The sequence below is a fragment of the Hyaena hyaena genome, unplaced genomic scaffold, assembly GCF_003009895.1.
Source record: "Hyaena hyaena isolate Hyena2069 unplaced genomic scaffold, ASM300989v1 scaffold_1444, whole genome shotgun sequence".
Lineage (NCBI taxonomy): Eukaryota > Metazoa > Chordata > Mammalia > Carnivora > Hyaenidae > Hyaena > Hyaena hyaena.
In genome coordinates, this window is record NW_024082073.1 from 93,880 (window position 1) to 116,367 (window position 22,488).

At 45.2% G+C, this 22,488-nt stretch overlaps 3 protein-coding genes across 4 annotated transcripts; 1 reads left to right on the forward strand and 2 right to left on the reverse strand.

The window, feature by feature from the left end:
• The first annotated feature begins 683 nt into the window (after positions 1-683).
• LOC120225589 (olfactory receptor 52D1) lies at positions 684-1,640 on the forward strand. The gene has a single exon (XM_039223778.1). The coding sequence runs from the start codon at positions 684-686 to the stop codon at positions 1,638-1,640; it is 957 nt and encodes a 318-aa protein (XP_039079709.1).
• A 4,299-nt stretch (positions 1,641-5,939) lies between these two features.
• LOC120225593 (ubiquilin-3-like) lies at positions 5,940-7,814 on the reverse strand. Its single transcript, XM_039223783.1, has one exon. It carries the CDS (start codon positions 7,639-7,641, stop codon positions 6,022-6,024), a length of 1,620 nt encoding a protein of 539 aa, XP_039079714.1. The 5' UTR covers positions 7,642-7,814; the 3' UTR covers positions 5,940-6,021.
• Positions 7,815-18,929: 11,115 nt separating this feature from the next.
• On the reverse strand, positions 18,930-21,580 carry LOC120225575 (ubiquilin-3-like). Of its 2 annotated transcripts, none has more exons than XM_039223759.1 (2): positions 21,484-21,580; positions 18,930-21,208 (listed from the first exon to the last, which is right to left on the reverse strand). In XM_039223759.1, the coding sequence occupies exon 2, from the start codon at positions 21,183-21,185 to the stop codon at positions 19,218-19,220; it is 1,968 nt and encodes a 655-aa protein (XP_039079690.1). In that variant the 5' UTR covers positions 21,186-21,208; positions 21,484-21,580; the 3' UTR covers positions 18,930-19,217. The 2 variants fall into 2 exon arrangements, with proteins under 2 accessions (XP_039079690.1, XP_039079687.1); XM_039223756.1 differs by having other exon boundaries at positions 18,930-21,222.
• Positions 21,581-22,488: the final 908 nt, after the last annotated feature.

The window sequence follows — 22,488 nt, forward strand, 5'->3', positions numbered from 1 at the left end:
GGGTCTTCTGATCTAGCCTCAGAAGGGGGAAAATAAAGACAGAAGACTCTGTAAGTATGAATGAAAGAGAGAAGGACCATCCCTTAATGTGAGTGGACTAGACATTAATAAATGGTGGACAGGATGTGTATGAGGTAAATTGTGAAGGATCCGATTAGAAAGATGTTTAAATGTTTGATGCTTAGGGGCGCCCGGGTGGCTTAGTCGGTTGAGCGTCCGACTTTCGCTCAGGTCATGATCTCGCGGTTCGTGAGTTCGAGCCCCGCGTCGGGCTCTGTGCTGACTGCCAGCTCAGAGCCTGGAGCCTGTTTCAGAGTCTGTGACCCTCCCCTGCTCACGCTGTCTCTCTCTCTCTCTCTCCTAGAAATAAATAAAAAACATTAAAAAATTAAAAAAAAATAAAAATAAAAAAAATAAATGTTTGATGCTTAGAATACAGAACTAAACACATCATTGTCAGGAATTAGCAGAGAGAAAAAAAGACTATATGTGATAGTATATTTCAAGACTCTTGAGCAACTTAAACATAATAAATATTTTCCTCAGCTTAAATAAATATTTTCCTCACCTTATTTTCCTCAGTCACAGAAAGTTCATCATTTTGTGTGACTGACTCAAGCACCTGATGTTACAGGGCAAGCATAACATGACCCCTTGGATGGGGGCCTTTATTTCCAAGCAGAATGCCAGCTTCCAATACCAGTGATGACAGTCTCCCAGTCACTCTCGTCCTGACGGGGATCCCAGGGCTGGAGTGGGCCCACGTCTGGATCGCCATCCCCTTCTGTGCCATGTATCTGGTAGCGCTGGCTGGGAATGCTGCCCTCATCCTGGTCATTGTGACAGACAGCACTCTTCATGCACCCATGTACCTCTTCCTGTGCCTTCTCTCACTCACCGACCTGGCTCTCAGCTCCACCACTGTGCCCAAGATGCTGGCCACCTTATGGCTCCATGCTGGACAGATTTCCTTTGGTGGCTGCCTGGCCCAGATGTTTTGTGTCCATTCTATCTATGCTCTGGAGTCCTCAGTTCTTCTTGCCATGGCCTTTGATCGCTATGTGGCTATCTGCAACCCACTGAGATACACAACCATCCTCAACCATACCGTCATAGGCACTATTAGCCTTGTTGGGCTATTCCGTAGTGTAGCCATTGTCTCCCCATTCATCTTCTTGTTGAAGCGACTGCCTTACTGTGGTCACCATGTCATGGCCCACACCTACTGTGAGCACATGGGCATCGCTCGCCTGGCCTGTGCCAACATCACTGTCAATATTGTCTACGGGCTGACTGTGGCCCTGCTGGCCATGGGTCTGGATTCCATCCTCATTGCCATCTCCTACGGCTTCATCCTCCATGCTGTCTTCCGCCTTCCATCTCAAGATGCCAGGCACAAGGCTCTGAGTACCTGTGGCTCCCACCTCGGGGTCATCCTGGTCTTCTACATTCCTGCCTTCTTCTCCTTTCTCACCCACCGTTTTGGCCAGCACCGAGTCCCCAAGAATGTGCACATTTTTCTGGCAAACCTGTATGTGCTGGTGCCTCCTGTGCTCAACCCGATCATCTATGGGGCTCGGACCAAGGAGATTCGGAGCCGACTTTTGAGACTCCTCCACTTGGGGAAAATTTCAACATGAAATTTGAGCACAGGTCCAGGATAAGGAAAGTAAATGAGTTCTGAGCTTTCTAGATGTATTTACATGGATGGAGACCTCTGACATGACAGAAATCTGTTTACTGTAGAGGAAGCAGTGAAAGCAAAGAGAAGGTCAGATGAATTGGAGGTATCAAAAATCACACTGAGGGACACCTGGGTGGCTCAGTTGGTTAAGCCTCCGACTTCGGCTCAGATCATGATCTTGCGGTCCATGGGTTCGAGCCCCGCATTGGGCTCTATGCTGACAGCTCAGAGCCTTGAGCCTGCTTTGGATTCTGTGTCTCCCTCCCTCTTTGCCTTTTCCTTGCTCATGCTCTGTCTCTGTCTCTCAAAAATAAATAAATGATTAAAAAAATTTTTTTTAATTTTTAGTTTTTTATTTTAATTCCAGTATAGTTAAAACATAGTGTTCTTTTAGCTTTAGGTGTAATATAGTGATTCAACAATTCTATACATCATTGACCAATGCTCATGATAATAGATGTGCTCTTTTTTTTTTACCCCTTAGGTATTTTATTTATTTATTTATTTTACAAATAGTGTTATGTGGAAACTAATTTGACAATAAACTATTTGTAAAAAAAAAATAAAATAAAATAAAATAATTTTTTAAATCATATTGAACATAACGCATTTCCTCAGGCTCCTTGAGCAACTCTGAATAACTCAGAGAGATGATAATATTTTCACTCTTGGGTAAATGTTACAATAAGCACACCTTGAAGAAATCTCAGTACCTATGATAGTGCCAGTATAAAATGCTCCTGTTTTTCTTTTCCTGCAAATGTTTCTGTGACTTACTAAAGATCAAAACAATTACTCTTCTTAAATGAGTCTCTGTTTCATAGTGGAAATATTCTTCTGTGAGCCCAAGTAAAAAAAAAAAAAAAATGAACATTTGAGGTAAATTCAATCTGATTTCCAGTGCTTTGGATAGTGATGAAGAGCATAAAGTCTCAAGTCAGAGTACCTGGGTGTGAATCCTGGTTCCTCTGCTTGCTGTCTTTGTGGTCTTAAGCATGTTACTAGATCTCTCTATGTCTCGGTTTGGCCAACTGTCAAATGAGTAATGTTAATATCTCACTGTTAATGCTGTGGTGAGGAATAAGTAAGTTCATGAGTGCAGAAAACTTAAGACAGTGCCTGACATGTAAAATGATCAACCAATAAATATGAGAATGTTAAGTAGACTCTGGACTTTATTAGCCAACTTGTAACTTATTTAGGATGATTTTATACAATTTTACAGGCTTATCATGATAACTATATTAAATAACAACTCTAAAATATTTAGACAGTGCTTGGGATATGTATAGTGCCTGTTAAAACTATATTTTCTCCCATTCCTCCTCTCATCTTCCATTTTTAAATCCTTCCAATTTTAAATCCTTTTCTGTTAGACATAAAATTATCCCTCATTAGGAATTCAGGGAAGCCTTCTCAAAATCCAAGTGCTTTTTTAAATAGCCTTCCTTTGCCCTAATAACCTCAGTTCTAAAATACACAAATTAGTCACTGGTTACTCCTCCTCATAATTCAAAACATGGTTAGTATTAGCATCTTTAATTAAGAGCCTATGATTCAGAGAAGCTAATAGTGCTATGGTTATGCATCTTTATGGACAATATCTCATACCTTCTTCAGTGTGAGGTACATGTGAGAATGTCTACCTGCACAAACACACAGTAATGAAGGTGAAGACCTGTTGTCATTTGAGGTAGTAAATGGTAAAGAGACCCAGTGGTGTGATGATCTCAGGAACTGAGAACAACATATATAAAGGAGCCAAAGGTGGGAATGTGGAAGGAAAGTGCTGTTTGGTTCCTGAAATGGGCTCCTTTGTGGGCCATATGCCTGCTCCCCTAAGATGTTGGCTTCATTTGCTCAAAAGGTCTACCTCACAAGGTAACGCTCACCATCATGCTAATCACCTGCTGTGAACCTCGCATTTCTCCTGGAAGAAAGTGAGGCTCAGTAACCCAGGAAGTTAGTATCAAAGGCAGGGCCAGGATTCAGGACTTTGGACTCTCATAGTAGTATTCAAAATGCATCCATCTGTGGACTAGATTTACAGGACCATAGAGCTACAGGAGACTGAGGTACTGGTAAGGAAGTTTAAGTTCATGAGTGGACAAATAATGTGTCCGATATAGTTTGCAGGCTAGCGCTCTCTCATCTCCCCAACAAATTTCATCAACCATTCTCCTCTTCCGTGTCTGAAACCTCAAAGAAGCTTAGAGGAGAAAGCTTAAAGGGAAAATAAAAGTGGAAAATAGCATGATTCAGAGTTAGTATGAAATCAGTATCAAATAGTATGATTCCACTTAAAAGTGGAAAATAGTAGACAAGGAGGGGTGCAGGATCACTCAGCTGCTAATACCTTGGTACTGGGGTCAGTCTAGCTACGGCCTGTACTCTGGATGGATACCCTGTGGATACAGCACTGGGCATGTCTTCCCCAGGGTTTCCCATTACTGAGCGAAGTCCAAGTTTCACATTATATAGATAAGAGACAGATGAAGGATTCTACAGCCCTGGCAACAAGCTCCACTCTTTAAAGTTCTGTTTTTGGCCCTTTTATCATCCTGAAGCTCAAGTATAATAGCTCCCTAGATGGGGAAGGGGTTTGTAGAAGTCAGTAGGCTTCTACAAAACTGGAGGTAACAGGGTCCAGTCTGCAGGAAGACTATTAACATTATTGCCAAGATTTCCCACCTCACTCAGGTGTCTGACTGTGGGACTCCACACGGTAAAAGAGTCAACGTGCTTCCAGGAGCTCAGGATACTGCCCTGCCCATCACTCACACTTGACCCCAGACTGTCACTCTTCCCTGGGACCAAATGTGCATCCCTGGTCTCAGAAATTCAGACTAACATCCTGGTGCCACAGAGTAATGAAGAATAGAGTGAGGTGTATCAGGATCATTGGCAGGACACGTGGTCCCGAAGGTATTGTGTCCATACTCCCTGACTGCCACAACCTCTGGTCTCTAGGTGAATGGGATGTCACAAAACAATTAAGTCACAGTGTGCAGCTCAGAGATGTCCCTCCTCTCCAGCCATCAGGAAGCACAAGATTCAGCTGTTGTTCAGCCCAGGGTCAATTGACCCCTGGAGCTGACTCTGAATCTATAGTCGATGGTTTCCCCAAAGTAATACTTCCAACATGTTTCCTGCCTCTTTCATCCGCTATTATCCTGCTGCATGGCTATATATGGCCACAGGTCTTCTGGGTTGTGCTTTATTTGCCTACACTCTGAATCACCTCACTGATAGGTGGCAGTATACCACAGAGAATGAGTGGATTAGGAAAGTATTGGTGACTTTCACTGAGAGAAGGAATGGGGTCCAGGAAAAGATGCTGAGCTCTTTCTGACCATGCTAGCCAAAGGCTCCTCTGTGACACTCAGGGGTAGGCTGGTAGGCTAAGGAAAGTACAAATGGACTGAGAGATTAAGGAACTACGAACATAGAAGGAAAAGCCACAGCCAAGGACATGGTCAAACTCCCTGAAGGGTGAATAAGGAATCAATCAGTGTTGCATACTCTCAGGAATAACTCTATAAAAAAATGGATAAGAAATGGACTCTATAAAAATGGGTAAGAAAATAGAGGAAATAAAACAGCTATATAGGTCAGTATATAAGACTCCGTACAAAAAAAAAAAATAATGGGGAGAGGAGGAATGACTTACTGGGGGTAAGCGTCTGATTGCAGAGGATGGGGAAACGTGGCTGTTGGAAGAGGAGGCACTTTCAAGAAACTCAGAGACAAAAGGAGAGAGAAGTTCAGTGGCTGATAAGGCAGCAGAGTCCAATATTTTATAACATTAGGGAAGATGCAGGCCTGGGGCTGGGTTGGGGGGTGGAATGGGGCTTCAGAAGTTGGGGGGGTTCACCTCCTAAGGCAGGATCCCAGCACAGGCTGACAGGACAGAGCCAGAGCTGAGAGGGACAGCTTTTCTGTAATACGGAGACAATGGACCCAAAAATGAAGAGATGCGGGCTTCCTAAGGGGAAGAAAGCTGGGATTCCTTTAGAGTCACCCTAGCATTGGACCAGAGGTGGCTTGTGATGATGATGGTAATGTTGATGGGGAACTATGTTGCTGGAAACACTTAGGATTTCCCCATATCACGTTCAAATTTGGAAAACACTCTGAGATTGGTGAAGCCCAGACCCAAGACTCTATAACATAATCAATCTCTACCCCAAATAATATTTTCTTTGCCTATCTACCCCCAAATTGACACCACACATGAGCTCCAAGCAATCTTTTTAATGTAGAACAGGCTTGGGCAGTGAGGGAGGGGGGGTTGTTCAAGTGTGCACATGATCTGAGTAGGGGAAATTCAAAATACACTATTTCCTCTCCCCACCTCTCCTTCTCCCTTCCCCTCCCTCTCTGTGAGGTGGTGGACTGAGGGCATCAGCTGCAGGCACCTGGGTCTCTGGTACCGCCAGCATCCTCTCAATGGCAGCATGAGTATCTCCGCCTGTAGTCATGAGGGCCTGTAGATTGGCATCATGATTAGTAAAACCCATGACCCTCAGATGTTCCAGTTCTTGCTGGTAGAGGCCTTCAGTGAGGGGCAAAGAGGGTAGTGAGGATTGAGCAGATTGGGAGCAGGCATTGGCCAGTGCGTGAAGAAGCTGAAGGACAGCCAAAGTGGGTTGCATGGAGTCTTCTCTCTGACCCTGCCCTCCAGCCCTAGCTTCAGGACACTGTCTAGTCCCGTGTGGCCTACCCTGGCCCCATAAACAAGGTCCCAGCCCAGCCACCTCCTTGGACAGTATCTGCAGGCCATTTTCTATCTGTATTAATGCCTGCAGGGCTCGTGGATTGGTCAGAATGGGAAGCAGTGGCATATGATGTCGCAGGGGGCTTCTAGTTGCCAACTGGTGGAGCAGAGTTGGATTCTGCTGCAGGACGTGCAAGGCTCTACGCAAGGCAGAAGGTGAGGGTCTAAGCTGACCAGTTAGAGAGGGTTTCCCTGCAGGCTGCTGGCCATCCTGGAAGAGAAGATCCTGGCCCAAGCTTACATCTGGCAGACCAGCCCCACATCCTGAATTGGCCTGATTTGAGGCTATGCTCCTGGCCCGGGTAACCTCTTCTGTGCTGACCTTTTGTGCGAATGGCCTGGCAGGTGCTGAGGCTATGGGGATGTTGGTAGTAGGATCAGTACTGCTGTGAGCATTGGCCTCCTCTTTACAAAGCTCTGAACTTGGGTTGTGGCCTTTGGGGGCAAATAATGGGGCCAGAGTGAAGAACATGAGCTGCTGGATATCAGGGCAGACTGGATGCATAGCATTGTCCCCACCTGGTACTGCCTTCAGGGCCTCTAGCCCCTTCTTGTCTGCCTGCAGGAGCTCCTGTTGCCGGGCTGGGTTCTGCAAGGTTTCCAGAGCCTTAAGAGCCAACTCAGGTTTCTGCACTGGCCTTGAGGACTCAGGAGCATGGCTGGCATTGGCTGGCTTCTCATTCGCCAGGCCTTGGACCATAGGGTCTTCCAAGAAGACCATTAAGAGTTGAGCCAGCTGGCCAAGAAAGTCAGCCAAATCAGGGGAGCTTCGGGCCAGCCGGCCCAGCCTGGCCAGCATCCCAGCACTGTCAGAGGCAGATGCTTCAGAGCCATGCATGCAGTGGCCGGTGGGGCCCAGCAGAGTTCTGGCACCAGGCGGAGTTCCTTTTGGACGGGTTCTCACCACCAAGTGGACCGTAGTGCCATCAAGGATGCCACGCTGGCTCAGTATGTCTTGATCCCGGAGGATCTTTCCAGTGAAAATGAGCACCAATCGGTCAGTGTTATAGTGAAGGCGTTTAGAGATCTGTTTCTTAAAGTGGTGGACGCTGCTATTTTCTGCCAGCATAAATTCCTGGCAGTCCTGTGGGGTCTTGACAGACACTCTGATGATGCGTGATGATGGCTCCCTACCAGACACCAGCTGGCTGTCCCCTGCTTCTTCCCTAGCCCGGGCCATATGTCCTCAAGAGCAGAATGCAGGGCCACCTGAGGACGTGTAGAAGCCCAGATGCAGCACTAAGCACCCCTGGGTGCAGGGACCATAGGTGTTCAGTGACGTCCACTCACCCACTAACTCCGGACACCGCTTCCTAATGCAGCCCTGCAGCCACCTGGCTCACATAGGGTGTCAGCAGCCCTTGGCCATGGCCAGCCTCAGGGGATATGATGTCAGTGGTGAGGTCACAGTTGAGAAGTAGACCAGAATGGGGGAAGGGCAGAGGGCTCTTCTCCCTGTGTGAGGTTGGCTCTCTGTACAATTTGACTTAAACAGCAATAGAAAAATTAAATCTTTCTGTCTAGAAACATGTTTTGCACCAGCCTATTTCACTGTTGAAAATCATACCACTTGCATTCGGTAAACGAATATAACTGAGCAGAAAAGGCACTGGCCTAAGAACTGGCTCAGGAAAAGCTGATTCTAGTCACCTGTCATTCACTGAATTATGATATACTGACCATGGCCCAGTCAAGGCCAGAGTGGAGAATAAAGACATACATACAGTCCATTCAGCCTTATCGACGGCTTGCAGGCACCTTGTATCTCTGAGGCCCACCACGCCGAGTAACTTACTGACATGGTTCTAAGAAAAACAGCATCACATTCCCCAGGAACTTGAGAACCAAATAGTTCTTAGAGAGATCAAGTATGATCTCAGCTCTCAAAGATCAGAGCGGAGACAAAAGAAACTATGAGAAAGTAATTCTACTCTAGGTCTTTATGACTTAATAATGATTAGATTTAAGATATGTTTGAAAAGGAAATTGTCACTTGGGAGGAGACCTATTTCAGCTGAAAAGGCAGAAAATGATGACTCTCTAAGGCACTGTTTTGACCACTTCAGTCAGGTGGGACCCCAGGTAAAGTCGGTCAAATCTCTGAGGTAATTGTGTTTTTTACTGTGTCGATGTCAGGCTGTCAGTCTTTTGCCATTCTATACTTGAACATTTTTCTGATTCTGTAACTTCCAAGGACTACAATTTTGACCTTGGCTGCCTACAGTACCACCATCAGAAGGTTCTGCTAGACGTGGGGAGCATGAGCATCTAGATCCCTCTACAACTAAATTGTTTATGGGACATTGATATATGTTCTTAAACTTGGACTAATTGAAAATGTTTTAATGTTTATTTATTTATTTATTTATTTATTTATTTATTTATTTTTATGTCTTTATTTTACTTTGAGAGAGAGAGACAGAGAGTGAGCAAGGGAAGGGGCACAGAGAGAGGGAGACACAGAATCCCAAGCAGGCTCCAGGCTCTGAGCTGTCAGCACAGGGCCCAACGCGGGGCTCAAACCCACAAACCGTGAGATCATGACCTGAGCCAAAGTTGGACACTCAACCAACTGAGCCACTCAGGTGCCCCTAATGTTTATTTATTTTTGAGAGAGAGAGAGTGAGCATGAGTGGGGAAAGGGCAGAGAAAAATGAGGAGAGAGAATCCCAAGCAGGCCTCATGCTTTCAGTGTGGAGCCCAATGTGAGGTTCAAACCCACGAACCATGAGATCATGACCTGAGCTTAAGTTGGATGCTTAAACGACTTAAGCCACCCAGGGACCCCAAAGTTGGATTAGTTTGAATCAGTATCTCCTGTATCAAACCAATAGCAAGACTCTGATATGTTGTAATTCCTGGGAACTCCTCCCTCCTGGGCAACTTCATATGGTGAGCCTCATGGCTGACTGGTAACAAGCAGCCTAGCGGGCCTTTCCTAGAATGCCCAGACCTCAGAATAACTTCTATAATACAAATGTTATCAGCGAAACCAATTCCTTGTGGGAATTTTCTTTGAGTTTCACCCAGCAGAACTGGATAATCAAATTAACTTTCCTGGCTTTTCCTTAGCTAATAAATTAATATGTACCAGGAGTTAAAGAACATTCCAGGTAACAGTTCTCCAGAATTGTCTTCGTATATCTCATACTTCCATGAATTCCTGGCCTCCTCATGTAGCTTATGAGGTGAACCATCTCCTCGTCTCCTCTCTTACATGTTCTATTCTCAGGATCTGAAATGTCTTCTTCCTGAGCACCCAATGACGGCCCTTTTTTGTACATTTACATTGTACATTTACACACTTGTGTCTCATTGAGAGCACTTTTCCCACATTGTCCACTGAGTTATTCAGCACAAGAATCTCACTTCATCCTTCCTGAGAAGCTGACATCATCTGAATATTTTACAGTGTACCTATATTCAATTTATCATTAGAACATAAAAGAATCAACTTGCTATTTTACTTAATTAATTTAAAACTCACTACTTAGGTGGAAAATGGGGAACATAGGCTCTCTGGAGTAGAATAGCCCTGGTTGAAACCCCACTCTTACCACTTTATAACCTTCAATAACTCATTTATCATTTTTTGAAGCTGGGGTTTCATCATGTATAAATGGTAGTTTTTCACAGATTCGTTTTGGAAATTCAAGGAGATCATTCATATAAAGTGCCATCCAAAGTATCTGACACAGAGCAGACCCTTGTCAAATATTGAGTGTGACTTCAACTTCACAGTTACTGCCAGGCTTTGGCACATCCTGCTGTCAAGTTTGTACCAGATTGGGAGACACAGAGAACAGATAAGTCTGTCAGAGTTGACCAAGTGCCCAGAAGCATATTCAGCTGCAGAGGATGGAGACAGCTCCAAACGACTGGGAAGGGATTTGTGGTATTTTCCCAGAGCCCAACCAGTTCAATACAGCACTGACTTTATGCACCTGCCTTAGAGCTTATTATATTAGGATCTAATTTCTGGAAAACATATTACATTCTCATATTCTTCACAGAGATTGGTTAAGGTTTTCCCATCTCAATAATAATTTTATTAGACATCAGACTCTATGAAAAGCTTAGTATTAAATGCAGTTTCAGTGTTTGTGTCAGCAGTTTGCTCCAGAAAAATCTAATGAGAGTTTCCTTTTTCTTTAACCAAGAAAGCTCCTGGCCAGGCTAACTGAACATGGACTGATATAAGGATTGCCCTGAAATGAGAAATACCTAATTCTGCCTTGCTAGTCAGCTATTTTCCATTCTATACTGCACTGAGTATGTTTGAGCCAAATGTGATTTATGATAATCTTATAAATTTGTTTAACTAAACCCCAGAAGTCCCTCTGGTGGGAGTAGCAATGACTACCTTCATATCACCTTTGCAATAAAATCCAAAGTCTTTGTCTAGTTATAAACTCTCCCCTGGTTGGACTCTTGCATATCTTCTTAACTTCCTGATGCTGATTTTCTCCTTCCCTACAAAACGTGGTCACACTGGCCTCCTCTTATACCTGAAACAGGCCAAGTGCCTCCTCATACTTAAAGCCATTGCAATTGCTGTTCCCTAGACCTTTAATACTTGTCCACCTAATCTTTACAAGGTTCATCCTTCTTACCTTTCAAATCATCTCTTCACAAAGCCTTTCCCAATCATTCTGTTATCTTATCAGTCTATTTTAATTATCTGCATGGAATTTATTATTATATCATATTTCTTCTTTACTATTCATTTTGTTTCCATTTCCCTTCACTAGAATGTAAGCTCCATGAGAAGAAGAACCTTATCTTATTTGCTACTGTAATACCATTGCCAGCAGGCCCTAAATAAAATACAGGTAGGAAGTAAGAAAGGAAAGGTGGGAGGGAAGGAGGAAAGGAAAGAGGCAGAAAGAGAAATTGAATTAAGAACACAGATAGTGATTTATTGTCATGGAAGTTTGTGATGTTTTGCTCACCTAAATAAAATCCAGCAACAGGATGAATGTGGAGCAAACATATATGAGAATCCTTTGCTGTCATGACAAATGGAATCATACAAAACAGTGAAACCTGTTTCTCCCGTGGTCTTCCCTATCTCGGCTAGTTTTACAAACAAGACAGCTGATGTCAGAACAAAATCTGAACTTACTGCTTCCCCTTGGCCCCTTCTCCCTTCTCAAAAGATCATCATTCACTTAGTTGTTCAGGCTTTAAACACAAGAATCACCCCTGAATCCTTCCTTTTCACATCTAATTTGTCAGCAATTAAGTCCTTTCTGTTTGCCTGACTCTGATCACCTCAACATTTTCAACACCGCATAGCCTCCTAGCTGGGTTCCCTATTTCCTCTTTTGGTCCATTAGAGTCACCACTTCCCACAGTAGCAAATATAGATCAATTAACCTTGCTCTTTCTGCTTTTAAAATGTTTATTTTTGAGAAAGGGAGAGAGAGACAGAGTGCAAGTAGGGGAGGGGCAGAGAGAAAGAGAGAGACATAATGAATCCAAGCACACTCCAGGGCCTGAGCTGTCAGCACACAGCCCCAGGCAGAGCTCGAACTCATGATCTGTGAGATCATGACCTGAGCCAAAGTCTGACACTTAACCGACTAAGTCACCCAGGTGTCCCTTAAATATTGATTTTTGAGAAAGAGAGAACATGAGTGGGGGAAGAGCAGAGACAGAGGGGGACAAAGGATCCTAAGTAGGCTCTGTGCTGACAGCAGAGAGCCTGATGTGGGGCTTGAACTCGCAAATTGTGAAATCATGACCTGAGCCAAAGTTGGACACTTAATCGACTGATCCACTCAGGCACCCCAAACCTCATCTCTTTATACAAAGCCACCAAAAGTTTTCCTATTCTACTTGGATCAATCTAAATGCCTTACCAAGACTAAAATGCTCCAGTGGTTTGGCTCCTGGCTGACCTCCTGACTGTCTCCTGGGCACCTTGCCTCAGGCACAGTAGCCTCCTTGTATTTCTGGAGCACACCCAGCTCATGCCTGCCTTCTAACTGACATCCCACTCGTGTGGGAACTCTTGCTCGTGACTTTCACTTGCTCACTCCCTTTACTGATCATATCTCTGCTCAAATGCTCTCTGCAGTGATGGTCTTGGTGATTACAATCTCAGAAGAGTCCTCTGTCAACCTTGGTCTCCTTGTTCTGTATTTCTTAGCCTCTCCCTTTGCTTGAATTCACATTACATAGTCAGTCGATGTCTGCCTCCTCTCTGTTGGGTCCAGGAAGGCAGGGCTTTGTGATCTAGAAACATCCTAACCTCTCTAGAAGGCTTTCATTTTCACACTGGCCTTTTTCTTCAAACATATTGAATTCTACTTTTTAAAATATATTTAATTTGAGAGAGAGACAGAGACGAGGGAGAGAGAGAACAAATGGGACAGAGACAGAGAAAGAGTGAGAGAAAGAGAGAGTCCCGAGGAGGCTCTGCACTATCAGCACAGGACCCCACATGGGGCTCCCAAACCCTGAGATCATTACTTAAGCAGAAATCAAGAGTCAGATGCTTAACTGACTGAGACACCCAGGCTCCCCAAACTCTAATTTAACCCAGGGAACTTCTTTATATTTTCCCCTCTGCCTGAAACATTCTTCCCCCAGCTCTTTGAATGTATGACTTCCACTTACCCATCAAGTCTCTACGTAAATACTCCCTCCAGAGAGATACTTAGTAAACTGCAAGAAAACCTTCATGATATATTCTCAAGTTAAAAAAACAGGTTATAAAACATTATGGATAATAGAATCACGGTTTTGTAAAATACTTAGAAGGACAAACATCATGGTAATAGCATCTCTGGTTTTTATAATATACCTTTGCTTATCTATATTATCCGATATATAAAGTTAACCCTTGAACAATGCGGTGGTTAGGGGCACTAATTCCGTGCAATAAAAAATCTGCATATAACTTGTGATTCCCTAAAAACTTAACTACTAATAGCCTTCTATTGACCAGAAGCCTTACCGATAATATAAACAGTAGATTAATACATATTTTATGTTATATGAATTATATACTGTGCTATTAAATAAAGTAAGCTAAAGAAAAGAAAACATTTTAAAAATCATGAGAAAACACATTGGCAGTATCATATGTATATTGAATGAAAAAATCTGCTGGCAAGCGGTCATGTGAGGCTGGGGCAGGGGAGGCGGCCATGGGCCTGGCCGGAGGTGGCAGCATTGGGCAGCAGCCCATGGGGTGACTGTGGGCAGCAACAACAGCCTGGAGACAGTGGAGCTGTTTCATCTGCCTGGAGCTGTACCACCCACCCCTGGCCATCCGCACCTGCTGCCACCAAGTGAGTAAGCTGGCTTTTCAGGGAGCAGAAGGGAGGAGGGTGCAGGTGGGGACACCAGGTGCAAGGCTCCCTGCACAGTGTCATCCCTGCCCTCTGGGTGTCTTCCTTCACTTTAGCCCAGCCTCCTGCCCGTGAGTAGTCAGAGGATGGACCTGACTGGCCTTTGGCGCACGAGATCACCTGCAGCCCAGCCTGGTCCTGGCCTTGGGGGCCACCCAAGGTATATAGAGGACACCCATATGACCTCTGTGCCAGCTGTCGTGTATTGGGTCTCACAGGGATGAGGGAAGGCAGTGCTAAATGAATGCCTTGTGGCTTTTGCTCTCAACTCTTTAAAAAAATTAAAATTCTACAAAGAAGTAGGCCCGCAGGGTTTGCACCCGTGTTATTCAGGAAGCAGCTATACTTCTATGTTGCTTTTAAACGGAGAAAACAAATCAAATTACATTTTAGAAAAGAGGCTTAACTATTAGAAGTGAGCCTTTATGACTGTTGTTCAAGGAGGCATACACTTGTTTTGCATGGGAATCAGCAAAACATCTGTGTAAAATAAAGTTTCATAATGTAACCACTGGTAGCACAGTTTCATCACAACCATATCCACCCTGAAAATATGGAAAAATATTCACTCAAAATAATCAGGAAAATGTAACATTTAAATAAACTCAAATCTGTGGGACTTACATAAAGGAACTATAGGTCTTTTGTTATTGTTGTTGAAGTATAATTGACATACAATATCCTATTGGATTCTTTTGCTCATTGTAGCATTTTGGTATTTTTACACATTGTCACCAAACGCTATTAATATGACTAACTACATTCCCTATACTGTATATTACATTCTCATGACTTATTTATTCTATGACTGGAGATTTATATGCCTCTTAATCCCCTTCACCCATTTTGCCAGCTCCCAGCCCCTCCCCCTCAGTTAACCAGCAGTTGGAGAAACTACACTTCTTTATACAGAAGCAATGGAAACATTCCCTATTCTAAATAGAAAGAGTGCCTATTATAAAACAGTCAATTCTCTTTAATTTATAATGTAGTGGAAAGCCAATCAAGATCTAATTTGGACTTTTCTGAAATTTGACATCTACTCTATGTGTATGCAGAAAAAAAGACAAAATTAGACAATGATATTTTGCAAAGGGATAAAGAGTCAAGCACTGAACATTTTGTCATTAAATATTTCAAAGTTAAGGAGTGCCTGGGTGGCTCAGTCGGTTAAGCGTCTGACTTTGGCTCAAGTCATGATCTCACAGTCTGTGAGTTCGAGTCCTACTTCGGGCTCTGTGCTGACAGCTCAGAGCCTGGAACCTGCTTCAGATTCTGTTTCTCCTTCTCTCTCTGCCCCTTCCCTGCTCATGCTCTGTCTCTCTTTCTCAAAAATAAACAAACATTTCGGGACACCTGGATGGCTCAGTTGATTAAGTGTCTGAATTCGGCTCAGGTCATGATCTCACAGTTTGTAGGCTCGAGCTCCATGTTGAGCTCTGCTCTGACAGCTCAGAGCCTGGAGCCTGCTTCAGATTCTGTGTCTCCCTCTCTCTCCACCCTTTCCCCATTCACACACACACACACACACACACACACACACTCTCTCTCTCTCTCTCTCTCTCTCTCTGAAATAAATGAGCATTGAAAAATTTTTTTTAATTTATAAACAAAAATAAACATTTTTCAAAAATTAAAAAAAATATATTTCAAGAAGAGTAGCACTAGTAGATTTTGTTTTGTTTTGTTTTGTTTTAATTTTTTTCCTTAAATAGTTTATTGTCAAGTTGGTTTACATATAACACCCAGTGCTCATCCCAACAAGTGCCCTCCTCCATGCCCATTTTAAACACACCATAAACACACATGTATAAGCATATATATAAGATATGGCAAAGGAAATATTCAGTCCAGTATAGATATTTGCAGGGAGGCAAAAATTCCAATTAAATACCATAAATCCCTGATTTGGGGAGGGGAGGTTAGGGATTAAAGCATGAATTAACTTGACTGAGTACAGTGGTTAAGAGTATGGACTCTGCCATCAACTGATGAATGGATCAAGAAGATATGGCTATCTACACAATGGAACTACATGGCAATGAGAAAGAATAAAATCTGGACACTTGTAGCAACATGGATGGAACTTGAGGGTGTTATGCTGAGTGAAATAAGTCAGGCAGAGAAGGAGAGATACCATATGTTTGCACATATAGGAGGATTAGGAGGAACTTAACAGAGGACCATGGGGGAAAAGGGGAAAAATAGTTGGGGAGAGGGAGAGAGGCAAACCATGAGAGACACTGAATGCTGAGAATAAACTGAGGGCAGATGGGGGAAGGGGAGAAGGGGAGGGGGGTGATAGGCATGGAGGAGTGTGAACTTTAGAATAGACTAATTTCAAATCCTGCCTATGCTATGCGGGAGCTACACAACTTTAAGTGACGTACTTTCCCCTCTCCCTAAGCCTCAATTTTTATCATCTGAAAGATGGGGATAGTAACAGCACCTGCATTAAAGGACTATTGTGTGGATTCAGATACGAAGATCTCAGAACAGGGGTGGCATTTGAAAAGCTTCAGTAATTGTTTACTTTTAAAATTAAGCACTAAAACCCTAAAATATCTAGGAAAAAAATGTATGCGTGTATTTATGGCAAAGAAGAGTATCTAAAAAAAAAAAAAAAGAACAGGTGCATAAAAACACTTTCTGTTGTTTGAAGAACACCTTCCTCTTAAATTACTGTCCACCTACTTTGCTGGCTATTTGTGATGCAGCCTTACAGGCTTCAATGTTGTTATTTTCAGGGGGGTTTTAGGCTTTTGGGCTTGGGTTTTTTGTTTTTGTTTTTGTTTTTGTCTTTGTGTTTTTGTTTTGTGTGTGTGTGTTTTGTTTTTGTTTTTTTATTTCTAGCAAATCTTTTGGTCTTGGACTTCAGCTAACAGAGGAATCAGAGCAAGGAGCAAATGAGACATCTTGGGAGGCCTGCTCTTTCAGTAACATCAGCCTGTTGGGATCCCCTCATCCCCAAACTCCAACGGTTGCCATTTCCCCAAGCCCCATCCTGTGGTTCTCTCTACGGATCCCTGTCTGCCTCGGCTTCCTAACCTCTTTCTCATTTGCTTGCTCATTTTCTCACTCATCATTCAGCATTCATTTATTCAATCTATTTGAGTGCTTTCCATGTGCCAGGCCCTACACTAGGTGGAATCCTAGGTGGTGGACAGGGACCTTCCCTGTCCCAGGAACCCCCTTCCTCCTGGACACTGCCATGAAACTGGACATGTGGTTAATGAGTTCAATCTTCTGATGAGGCTAGAGCAAAGATTCCAAACACCAGGTCCACTGTCCAGAGCTCTCCTATGATATGGCCAGAACCCAGTCTATTAAATAAATACTCCCCTCCCTAGCCAGAGCTTTTAGACCCAGACTGTCACCTGCTTTTTGCCCTGTGAACGTATTCCAAATGAGCCCTAATGCTTCCTTTGGCCCATATGAAAGACAAAGAAAAACCATATATCTTTCCCTGAGGTTTTTTGTCAGGCCTACCTGGCCTTCCGGGGATTGGAATTAGAGATTACCATGTATATCCTACCCGGTCAGCAGCAGCCCCCAGCACCTGCCTTGTTAGTTACTGGAAACAGAGAGGCAAAGACTGCCCCCTGCCTATCCCCAGCACCACTATAAGTAGTAGTTCCTATGATCAAGACAACCCTCCCACCCCGAGGGGCAGGGAAGAGGAGGCAGAAGGGAGGCTAGAGGCCTCCTGCTTCACCTAAAGACTGAAACCAAAACCAAGGGAAGAAGTTGCCTCCAAAGCTAATTTCATCCCTGACACATGCTGACCACTGAAAGACAGGTTGGTTTGTGCAAGCATCCAGGGTCCCAGGTAGAGGTTCTGTTTCTCCAAGTTCTTAAAAGGAGCCCCAATGCCGGGTCTCTGATATTTAAGTACACACCATGGCCACTTTTACCGTAGTGGTCCCCTCTGTTAAAGACCCTTTTCATCCTTGACAGGAATGTAACATTACTGTTTGTGTTTACACCTCCATTCTGTGATGAAACTTTAACAGACTGTGTTCTGTGTGTACGTGTGAGCACACGCACACAGCCATGGCTGTGTCTGATGGATATAAGTATGAATGTGTACTGTATGTTGGTACATTTCTCCAGAGTGTTCACTCGTGTGGGGGAAGTGTGATTTGCTTGTTTGATTCATGAACTGTATCCCTCTGACCCTGGAAGTACACGGGTAACAGGAAGCATTTCTGAGTGCAAACAAGAATGTAGTGTGAGATGCTGAGGGCACCTTCTGCGTGGTATGCGCAGCTCGCCTCAGCACCTTTGTCCACAGGGGCTCGCTGCTGGAATGCTCTTCCTTCTCCCGTCCCATTTTTGCCTCCTTCATTCTTACCACTTTTAAGATATCCGCTTGGAGCACATACTTTTGGAGCCTCCCCTGTCTCCCTAGACAAGATCAAGCCTGTTTGCCATTTCACAGCTCCTGCCCCTTACAAAACCTATCATAGTTGGTACTATATATAATGAGAATTCTTCAAGTACAGTTTGAACACTCCATGCCGCCAGACCATAACCTCATGAAGGAGGATCATGCATCTCACATTGACTTTCTAACCTCGAGCAGAATGCTGAGCGCAGGGTGAGCCCTCCGTTTCTGAGCTGCCAATTGTGAGAAAGACAACTTCCAGGATGTCTACCAGGGACAGGACTTCATGATGTTGGTGAGATTAGGGAATCTTAGAGCTCAGCCTGAAACACAGGGGATCTTTAGCTACTCAGGAATCAGCATCACGTCCAAAAAGTGAGAGCCACCTGTGGGATAGTCTTCAGGGGTGATAGAAATAAGAAACTGTGCCCACTTCTGGGCCTGGCTGGTAGTAGGAATACTCCAAAGAATGTTGTACATGGTGGCAGTTTCTACAGGACACACAATCTGGGAGACCTCTGGAAGGACACTGGGAAAACTGCAGCCCTCAGCTCACCCTCCTTTGTTCTCTATACCTCTGAATCTTTGAACTTCAGACTTTTGAGCTTCTCCTCCAAGCTCCGTCCCCCACCCATGTGGAGACAGCTCCAATTACCACCTTTCCTCCCATATCCTCCCCTTTACCCATAACCCACAAACAATTGGACTCAGGCAATGGCAGACACTGGAGATTGGATGTAATTGCATTTCAAGATAGGCATAAGCAGAGCGCAGACCGGTGCCCCTAGCTGGTACAGTGGCAGGGGTGGTTGGGTCCTCGCAGCACCCCCAACCTGTTTCTGGCTCTGATTCTTCCTCAATGACTCTGGAATAACATTGTCTCCACAGTAAAGGGCATCATAGTGGATTTGGTTCATAGTGCAGCTGCATTCAAGAACGAGGGAGTTAGGGTAGTGGGGTACGGAAAAGGACACAGGGGAAAAGATATGGTTTGAACAACCAGGGCTCCTATGGCTGCCTCAGCTTCTCCACAGCAGCATCCACATCACCCCCAGTGGCTATGAGGGCCTGGAGATTGGCTTCGGGGTTCAGGAAGCCCATTGCCCGCAGCTGCTCTAGCTGCACCCGGAAGTGAACCTCGGGCTGCATCTGCTGGGGACTGGCACCAGTTAGAGCTTGCAACATCTGGAGGAAAGGGGTAGAACGGAGGCCCAGCTGCACAGAGCCCTGTGCTGGGGGAACCTCAGGAGCTGGGGCTAGGGTAGGATCCTCGGGCATAAGGACACCCTCTCTAGGCTCTGCCGCCCCTGCCATACTTCCCAGTCCTGCTAGGCAAGGCGTGAACCAGAGTAGGAGGCGAGGTGCTTCCGTAGCCAGGATCTGCAGACCCTGCTCGATCTGCAACAGGGCGTGTATGGCGCGAGGGTTGGCCATGGCTGCCTGAAGGTGCAGCAGCAGGGGCAGCTGCCAGCACATCTCATCCTGCAGCTGTAGGACCTGGTTTGTGCTGGCGGGCCTCAGAGATCTTGGGTAAGCTACTGGTGGCAGCCAGGCATGCTCAGGGATCCCAGGGGGAGCTGGCATAGGGGAAGGTGGTGAAGGAACGAATGAGGTCCTATTGGCAGAATGCCCCAGCCCTAAGACAAGATCGGGCATGTTGGTTCTGTGGCCACTAGAGCCATTCCCTGAGCCACCTTGGCCTCCATCTTGCCCAGTACTGCTCTCTGGGGGATATCTCAGGAATGATGGGTAAGAGGGCTTTCCCTTGATGGCTACAGATTCCTTAGGGAGAGGCTGGCCTGACTCACGTTTCTGGGAGGAGGATGAAGTTGGGGGGACTTGGTTTCCTGGTGGTGGTGGTTCTTGGCTCGGATTCAGGGTGGATGCAGTCCCCTGCAGATAGGTTCCCAAGGGCTGGGGGGTCTCATGTAATTGCTGAAGATAGTCATAGAGCCCTATATTACCGAGAATGGTTGGAACCCTATTTCTAGTCTCGCATCCATCCTGGTCCCCAGAATGCCTGCCTCGCCTGCCAACAGAGCCTACACATGTAGAGGCCCATGGGTTGGGGAGAGGGTCACAATTCTCTGTCCTTGAAGGTTGGCTGCTGCTGCTGGTGGTATTCACAGTAGTGGCAGTGGCAAAGGGATTGCCACCAAACTGCTCCTGTACTGCATTAAGCATTGGGTCCATAATATCCGTGTACATGGTACGAAGCACATTGTAGCCACCAGGGATGCTCTCCAGGTTACTGAGCGCCCGGTCCTGGCTACGCATCATCTCTTGCATCATGGCTGGGTTGCGTAGAAACTCCAGTGTCTGCCGCATGATTTCAGGGTTGTTGAGAATATGTCCAATCTCAGGGTTGTGCTGTATCAGCTGCTGCATATGGGGGTTATCAAGAACCAGCTGGAGCATCAGGCCTGTATTGGACAGCAGACCCTGGATGAAAGGGTCATCAATGATCTGAGCCACGAACTCAGGCACAGAGACATGCTGCCACATCAGTGAGCTTGGCTGGTCAGGGAAACTTCCAGAGGTCAGGCCTAGTCCATTGAGGCCTGTGAGAACACCTAAGCTAAAGGCGGGTGGCCCATCTACTGGGTGCATGGAGCTTGGTTGAGGGAATGATGCAGGGCTGGGGGCTGGGGCAGGGACTGAAGCAGCTGGGCACTCAGTGCCCATGGTGCGGCGTTGCATCTTGATGACCAGGTGGACAGTGAGGCCATCTTGCACTCCACACTGTGCCAGTGAGTCAGGGTCCTTGAGGATTTTGCCAGCAAAGATTAAGACCAGCTGATCAGGGTGGGCCTTAAAGCGCTGAGATATCTCTTCTTTCAGCTGCTGGATGGTGCAAGTGTCTGTAACTGAGAAATCCTCCTTGTCCTTAGGCGTCTTCACTGTCACCTTGATGAGGTGAGGGTCCGGGATCGGCTCTGGGTTGCCCTGGGGCAGGGCCTCTCCGCTTTTGGCCATGGTGGGCAGCAGGAGGCCCAGGTCTGTGGGGACACAGCTGGGGGTGGGGATGGAGTACCAACATCATCCTTTCAGGCAGTGGCGAAAGTAGAAAAGGTGAGCAGGAAGAGGGCTTGGAGTCTGAGGGTAAGAGCATGGAAGGGGCAATGAGGTCCTCAGGATGGAATGGTTGTGGAGGATTATGGGTCTGAGAGGTGTTGGGGTCAGGAGAGGAGACCGAGTGCCCTGAGAAAGAGGTCTATGGTTGACGGGTGAAAGGCAAAGGCAGGAAGAAGGGTTCGGGTCAGGGCATACGTACCAATCAGCTGTGGCCCCGTCCTTCCTCTTATACAGGGCTCCAAACCACCCTCATCTTGCTAACAGCCACCCCTGAAGCCTTATGGGCCAGAACACACTCCATCAGGTCACTTCTATGACCTCAGCACTGACATCACAGCCTCACACAATGGATTCTGGAGACCTCGCCAAGGTGCTCTGTATCCCCAGGAACTCCAACCTCCCTCCCCTAACTCTACCTCTTCTGTTTCTTTTATCTTGATCTGCTTCTTCCTACTGAGGGGCCTGGGCTGACCCTTCCATCTCAGGCCAAGAATCCTACTTCCACACAACCTGTATGTGGTGTGTGGGGCCTCAACCTGGATTGGGCAATTAGGAAAGGCTTAGCCCCCTATGTCACTTAACAGTGACAGCTGCACCCTGAATTGCTCTTCTTGGCATTCTATGTTTCTGTATTCTCTTTGATTCAACATGAGCCATGAATTTTTTATATATTTTCAGAGTATTGGCTTTCTGATGGGTAGGTTCTAGAGCATGAGAGAGGGTCCAAAAATGACAAGAAGTTTTTATTTTACTTTTTTAAAATATTATTGTTATTCCCTAGAAGAACTCAAAGAGTGAACTGGCTATTATATTTTTTTAAAAAGACTAGGGAATAAGGTGGTTAAACAGAAAACCTGGGGTTCGGTGTCACACACACTTGAGATGTTTTATACCCAAATGGACATGAAGGGAGAGAGTTCATTATTGTGAGTCTACAGTTATCCAGCACTGACTATTTAGAACCATAAAATTAGTGAGTATAGGAACAAGATAGAGGTAAAAAGACCAAGTCATGGGTCTACATATTTCCAAGTCTGGAATATTAGATGCGTTCCACAAAGAAAGTTGAGAAGAAATAAAACATTAAGTCAGAAAAAGGACAGAAAGAGAAAGAAAGCAAATGATGAAGAGTTAAAAAAAAAATTAACCAATGGTGTCAGATGATGTCAGTAGGTCAGGAAGATAAAGGAAAGGGATGAGAATT